The following is a 7,147-nucleotide window of genomic DNA, read 5'->3' as shown; positions in this document are numbered from 1 at the left end:
GCAACATGCTATCAGTATTACCCCCCCTTGGTGATCTTTGTCGGAAAGATCGTCTAGTTTGGGATGTGAGTAAGAATGGGCTGTACTCAGTTCGATCGGGCTACCACTGGCTGCAGTTTAGGTCTGTTGGGTTCCGGGATCAACGCCAGCTTGGTGCTCGCTTGGTTCCGAGGCAGTTATGGCGCATGGTATGGAATTTGAGAGGGCCACATAAACTCTGTCATTTCTTTTGGTTATCCTTGCATCAGGCCCTGCCCACTAGAGCGGTGCTCTTCCGTCGGCGATCATCCCCTTCCCCAGTGTGTCCCATTTGTCTTTGCCAGGATGAATCTATGGAGCATTTATTTCTCCTGTGTCCGTGGGTAGCAGCTATTTGGTTTGGCGGTGCTCTTAACTATCGGGTGGCTAGGGAGGGTATTACTTCGTGGGCGAGTTGGTTGCAGGCTGTGTTCACTCTTTCTCTGGGGTCTTCGGCTGAAGTGAAATGGGTTCAATCATATGTTGCTTTCACTTGCTGGAGTATTTGGAAAGCTCGATGCAACTTTGTTTTCAATCAAGTCCCCATTAATCCTATGTCCGTCTTGCGGGAAGTTGCCTTTGCTGTCGGGTCTTACTGGGAGGCAGGGGTTTTTTGCAGATTGGGAGACTGGTGGTTCCAGCTAGGCAGATTTTGGTTCCTCGGTGGATCCCTCCAACATCTCCTTTCATTAAAATCAATGTAGATGCTAGCTGGTCTAAGGTGTCTAAATCGGGTTTTGTTGGGTGGTCCTGCGTGCGGAGGGGGGGAGTTTTGTGGCGGCTGCGAGGTATGCTATCTTGTCCCCCAATGTAGCTGCGGCTGAAGCTTGTGCGTTATTGCGTGGCTGTGAATTGGGTTCCGAATTGGGTTGTTGCTCAGTCATTTTGGAGTCGGATTCTCGTGAATCCATTTCTTGTCTTTCTGGCGATTTGGATTCTGGCAGTTGGGAGGCTTTTCCTATCTTGGCTCGGGTCAAGCAGTTGAGTGAAGCTTTCCAGTTCTGTCGTTGGTCTTGGGTTCCAAGATCAGCCAATTCTTCGGCGGACTTTCTTGCGTCGGTTGGCTGCCCGGAGATGTGTGATCGGGTTTGGGTTGACAGACCCCCATCTTCGTTGGTGCACGTTCTGAATAAGGATGGTCTTCCTTGTCCGCCTTGAGTTGTGGTTGCGGTGGTTGGGGAGACACTCAACCTGGTTGTAGTGTCTGCTTGTTTGTATCCCCTTTCATCGTCTTTTATCTTTGTGCTTGTTTGGTGTTCGCCACTCATTGGCTCTCCTGCTGTTTTGGCTTCGGCCTTGGTTCTATTTCAAAAAAAAAAAAAAAAAAAAAAAAAAAAAAAAAAAAAACATCCACAATGACAATGCATATAAAGTGGTAAGTCTAAATTCAGTATCGCTTATATTTTCAGTGATTTCCTAGTACATTTTTCAAACCTACGCTTAATCTGTATATAGGTCAAAATGGTTGAAGAATGGTACAACAACAATGACAGGTTATTCCATTTGTCCTTAACCAAGCGAGAAGTCAACTGTCTGTTTAGTAATTTAAAAGTACTTTTCAAACAAGCCCTTAGTTTTTTTCAAAGAAAGTTATGACTTCAAATTTCAAAAATAACTACTGATAACAATAATTAAGAAAATGAGATTGTTTACTAGGCCAACTTGTATCATGTGATTTGTAGTTGCAGTGTAACTTTTCATCTAAACTACTAAAGTGCTATTTAATAACTATTTCGGTTTTTTATTTTTTATTTTTTAAATTGAAGATTAAAAGGTGAAAACTACCCCAAAATTTGGCTTTCAATTTCATGTTTTTTGTTTTCAGTTTTCAAAATGGCTACCAAACAGTCTGAAGAGAACATCTTTTTGTCAACCGTTCCTCATACTTCCTCTAGTTCGAACTTGGCTTAAATAGAAAAGTAAATTGTTCTTCATACTTTCTTTGATCTCTCTAATATTATCATTATTCTAAACAACTTAGTTACGTCATAACAAGTAATTTCATTATGTGTAGTGAAGTGGGCAGGATAATATAAAATCGTTGGAATATGGTTTGAAATTTTGCTTTTTCGAAAACTGTCCGTAGCACGTTTCTGCAACCACTACTAGTTCACGTGGAGTTTCTAGTAATCAAATCGTATCATCATCCCCTGTCTATCTGTCTCCATCTGCAACTTTTTCACAATTAAAAACGAACAAATTCATCTTTCTAATCACCATTTTGCCCCTCTCCTCTTTAATCCTAATTATTTCAAAAGTACATTTTTATATTAGGTAGTCCTACAACACTAGTGTATGTTGCATGTATTAAATTTATGTAAAAGTATTCATGCATTATATATCAAGTCAAAAAACTATCTTTAGAATTTAATCTCGACTTCTAATTTTCTGGTAAAACTCTGATTTACTTAAATTTCTAATACAATGACAGTTGTTTCACTCTTCTGTTTTACTTTTGTATATACCCTTGTTTTATGATTATGTTCCAAAGAAATTTATTTTAACTATATTCTAGTTAAATTTCTAACACAATGACGAATTTTGCACTCTTATGTTTTACTTTTATATCTGCCCTTGTTTTAGGGTCATGTGCGATAGAAGTTATGTTTAACTAAATTTCGCATTTCATGCACAATTTAATTATGTTGAGGGTTTTTTCTTACAAGAGAATATTATGGTGAATCACCAAATTTTGCGCCAGGTCCTCATGACCAATTTGATTAAACCTTATCCCTATTCAATTAGAGATTCTTGTGATAAGAGACCTCAATAATTATTTATCTTTATATCCAACTGGAGATTCTTCTTATGAGAAATAATTATTATTTTTACAAGAGAGATAGTTCTATTTACTTATTTTTCGAGTTTAATTCTTTTTCATTAATAGTACCTCACAACTTTTCCCAGTAAATTTTACCAATATATTCGACAAATAATGCAATAATGTATCTAACTTCTTTGTATTTTTGGTCCTACCTCAGGAGAAGAATGTTCCATGCAGATTGTTTTTTTCTTGGTCGAAATGTTTTGTGTAGGTATATATCAACAATCAAGCATGAAGTAGCACAACCAAACACATCCATTGACAGTCAACTATAATTAATGGACGACATGTCACAGGACTTCCAGACTTTTGACCTGTAAAAACGACTTCATTAAATACAATATGCACAGAACTTAACAGAAAAAATATTCAAGTGCAGTGTGGAAAAATAATGTTGATATTCAATATTAAAAAACTAATCAATCATTTATATCGAGTGCCACAAGTGTGTTAGTTGTTAAATTTAGCTTTCACAATTCTTTAAATATTTTACTTTCATGAGTCGTTCATTTCTCATGCCATCTAATACCACGCACCCTTAAAAAAATGGAGATCAAAGTTTTGAAAACACATAGAATTCATTGTCATGCTGCTTGATTTTCTATTTCTTTTAAAATTCTTTTCAAAAACACAAGTCTTTCATTAAAATGAAATATAATTATAAACACAAGGAACTGTTATTACCACACTAAAAAAAATTTCCACTCTTTTAATTTTTTTTTAACTAAAACAAGTGCATAATAATTTTTTTAGAGTAACAGTAACCATTGCTTAAACAGAACTCCTGTCATTATCAATGTGCCAAAGGGAATTCGTAACCTACTTGTACGTCAACAACTTCCAAAACCATGACTGTACCTTTATCGGCACCTCCAAAAATCATAGCAACTGGACGCAGCTAAAGGCGATGAGATTATATACTTTAGCTAAACGCAATGGGATTATTGATTATTATATATATGTTTGCTTGGATTTAGACTATATAATATTTTTCAGAATCTTTCCACAACAAGTTGCTATGAACTTTACATGGGTTATGGTTGGAATTTTGAGACCTACCCCGCCTACTTCCTTAGCAAACTCAATCTACATCCAATTTTAATGAATTTAATTTAGGAAGAGAAGTTAAACATCCAAATTTAATGAATTTTTCATTAAATTTAGGAAGAGAAGTTAAACATCCAAATTTAATGAATTTAATTTAGGAAGAGAAGTTAACTCCAAACATGATAAACTACACTCTTTAATTTACTAACTTGAAACTGGATTGAAAGCAATTGAATTGAGATAGGGGTGTGAGGTATAAGGAGCGTCAAGTTGGCTAGAATTGTCTGCACTCATAGTCGAATACCAAATCATTGTAACTTTTACGTTTAGATTAGAATATTGCTCGGACTAAAAAGTAAACATTCCAATAAAAGCATACAAGATATGTTAAAAATTCCATTAATTGCCAAGAAATTTCAAATCCTAAACATAACTCCTAAGATTTCATCATCATCATCATCATCAACTAACAACATCACTGAAACAACTTGATGCCTCATCAACTAACAACATCATTGAAATAACTTGATGCCTGAAAAATGAAAGAAATCCTAAAAAAACAGAGGAGTTCAACAACTACATCTCATTGAAATCCCATTAAACCAGGGTTTTCAAGGATGTCATTGAAACGAAAATCCCTAACAAAAAAAATTAACAAAAAGAAACAATCAAAACACATTGCATTGGCATCCCTACCAATCTCCATTTACAATTCTCCTAATCACTAAAAACCTTTTTCCCAAAAAAACCAAAGGCATTAGAGATATTTAGATTTAGTTTTAATGAGATCTAGGAAAAAACTTTACAATCTTTGCAGGAGAGGAGTGAAGGCATGGCAACCCGAATTCTTCGCACCAGCATTCGTCGCCGAGTCCTTGCACGAATCAACAAAACCCACTTCAAATACCATATTCAATAACTCATCCAATCCCAACCGTCCAAACATGCTCTCATCTTTCTCCATAAACCGCAAGATCTCCTTGAAAACACAACCTCGCAAGGCAAGACCAAGCCTTCATTGCTCTGGAATCCGAACTCCTCATCGACCTTCTTCAGCAATCCGACGAAGACTGGGAGGTTCACGAATCGAGCAAGGATCACAAACCGGATTCTCTCCGGCCCAATGTAGACAGCCAAGAAATCGGAGGGAGTGCGTCGATTCAAGCCTAGAGGAGGGATGGCGTTGGAGTTGTCGTAGGAGAGGACATAGCGAGGGAGGTTCATGAACTTCCAGCGCATCACGAGATGCTTGAGGCGCACTATTTGGCGGATCTTCTCGACCTTCTTCATGGCGGTTGCCATTGTTGCAGAGCATATGAGAGAGGAGAAAGGGGGATAGAGGAAGGCTTGGATGGATTTGGGAGAGAGAGGAAGTGGAAATTAATTCAATTGGGTTTTAAGTGGAAATGGAGTCTATGAATTGGAATGATTGTGTTTTTTTCTCTTTGGAAATTGACTGATTTGCCCTTTTCGATTATCTTTATCGATTTGATTAATAGCTAAATATTTAATAGCTTTGGATTTTAAATTCCAACAGCTAAATATTTAATTTTCTTTTAATTGCTTTTACTTTTGATTGTTTTTTATGACACGTGTTGTTCTGGAGCATGCGAGGAAATTTCTAAGCCCAATGGGCTGTGATTTGGTTAGTTGTTTATGAAACAAATTTCATTTTTTGTAATGGCTGGTTATTTCATATGACAAAGTCTAAATGGACAAGGATGCTTACTTACAATGAGCCATTATTTTTTTTTTATACAAATAAGACGCCACTCATGCAAATATAACATGAGCAATTGTAGTATTTACAACTAAATACCGCAAATAGAAATTGCTCACTCAAACTAGCTACAAAACTCAAAATTACCAGCAATTAACCTATCAATAGAGAAGAAAAGGCAAATCTTACACTTCATCCACCACCCAGGGCTAGGTAGAACAAAAGTTCAACATTGGCAAATCAAGATATGAATCCAGAGCTGGAACCAAAGTATTGGTTTTCACACGCCTTCAATTGAAGAGTGATGATTCGCTTGTTGTGTGGGTAGCAGACACATGTGATATTGTGTAGCTTAACTCAAATCCCAAGTTTAAATTCTATGTAAATAGTTTTTGTTTCTGACTTGAGTAAGAGTTTAAAAAATAATAATAAATAAAAAATCTCAACCATGAGTTGCCATCATTTTTGCTCCCATCACCGTTGCCAACCCACCTTAATTATTGCCGCCATCACTATAGCTGCCAACACCCACCATCCGTAGCGCAACCTTCATTGCCACCATCACCAACCATCACCACCATCCCTGCCACCACCACCTATTAACACTATCAAAACTGTTGCCCCCGCCACCTCCAACCACCATCAACACTGTCGCCCTACCACCTCCAACCACCATCAACACTGTCACTGCCACACTACCGACATCGCCACCTACCATCATTATTGTTTCCGCCACCTCCACCAACCATCATCATTGTTGCCGCCACCATCACCATCTATTATCATCACCAACATTGCCGCCACCACCACCCACCAATGTTATCACCATCTCCATTACCAGCACCACCGCTTCCACTAGTACATTTTCTATCTATTATCTCTCTCTCTCACACACACACACACACACACACACACATATATATATATCAATGACTCTAGATGCACGTTAAATTCCGTTTTAAATTTCCTTATTTCTTTTAGGTTAGCCTAACAAGAAAATTGACAAATCATAAAAAATAAATTTCCATCATTTTATAATTCTTAAAAAACCTTGAATTTCCTCGTCCAAACATAGACCTATCAATTGGATTCCACCTACACCAAAACTTGAAGATCAATTTCAACGGGTTTATTATTAATAATGAAGCTGTTGGTGATTTTGTTATTCGTGATAGAATCGTAACTCATTATTGTCGATGCACTAAAGTTTGGTGGCGCTACTCTTCTTTTCGAGAAGCTCTACACCCTCAAAAGGTAGTATACTTTAAAGTTGAACATAAAGAGTGGTGCCATCTTGACAAAGTGCTTTACACCTTGGAGGTTCAAGACAATCATTCAAGGCATTATAATGATACCTTATAGATCTCCACCGACTTTATTATTTGACCTTGAGGGTACCCTTTCAACTTTTCTTTTTAAAAGTATTGCTAACTTACGCACTTTTAAATAGAGTACAAAATTGTTTTTTTTTAAATAAGCACACTCTAAAATCAACTCTAAAACTGTTTTCTGACAAGATTACAAGCACTTTTAAATCA

The 7,147-nt window shown here is 37.0% G+C and overlaps 1 protein-coding gene across 1 annotated transcript; it reads right to left on the bottom strand.

The window, feature by feature from the left end:
- Positions 1–4,472: 4,472 nt before the first annotated feature.
- On the bottom strand, positions 4,473–5,191 carry LOC139190880 (protein SMALL AUXIN UP-REGULATED RNA 51-like). The gene is made up of 3 exons (XM_070811371.1): positions 4,883–5,191; positions 4,696–4,763; positions 4,473–4,527 (listed from the first exon to the last, which is right to left on the bottom strand). The coding sequence occupies exons 1-3, from the start codon at positions 5,189–5,191 to the stop codon at positions 4,473–4,475; spliced, it is 432 nt and encodes a 143-aa protein (XP_070667472.1).
- Between the last annotated feature and the right edge of the window lie 1,956 nt (positions 5,192–7,147).

The sequence above is a fragment of the Malus domestica genome, chromosome 13, assembly GCF_042453785.1.
Source record: "Malus domestica chromosome 13, GDT2T_hap1".
NCBI classification, from domain to species: Eukaryota; Viridiplantae; Streptophyta; class Magnoliopsida; order Rosales; family Rosaceae; genus Malus; species Malus domestica.
Note: the sequence above shows the minus strand (reverse complement) of the source record. Positions and strands in the feature narration are given on the sequence as shown.

Bases quoted from the DNA above. Each gene is read 5' to 3' on its own strand.
- LOC139190880 (XM_070811371.1), bottom strand. From the start codon at position 5,191: ATGGCAACCGCCATGAAGAAGGTCGAGAAGATCCGCCAAATAGTGCGC. The intron at 4,764-4,882 runs GTTGTGTTTTCA...GATTCGTGCAAG, and splicing joins GCTTGGTCTTGCCTTGCGAG to GACTCGGCGACGAATGCTGG. The intron at 4,528-4,695 runs GTAAAGTTTTTT...TTTTTTTGTTAG, and splicing joins ACTCCTCTCCTGCAAAGATT to GGATTTTCGTTTCAATGACA.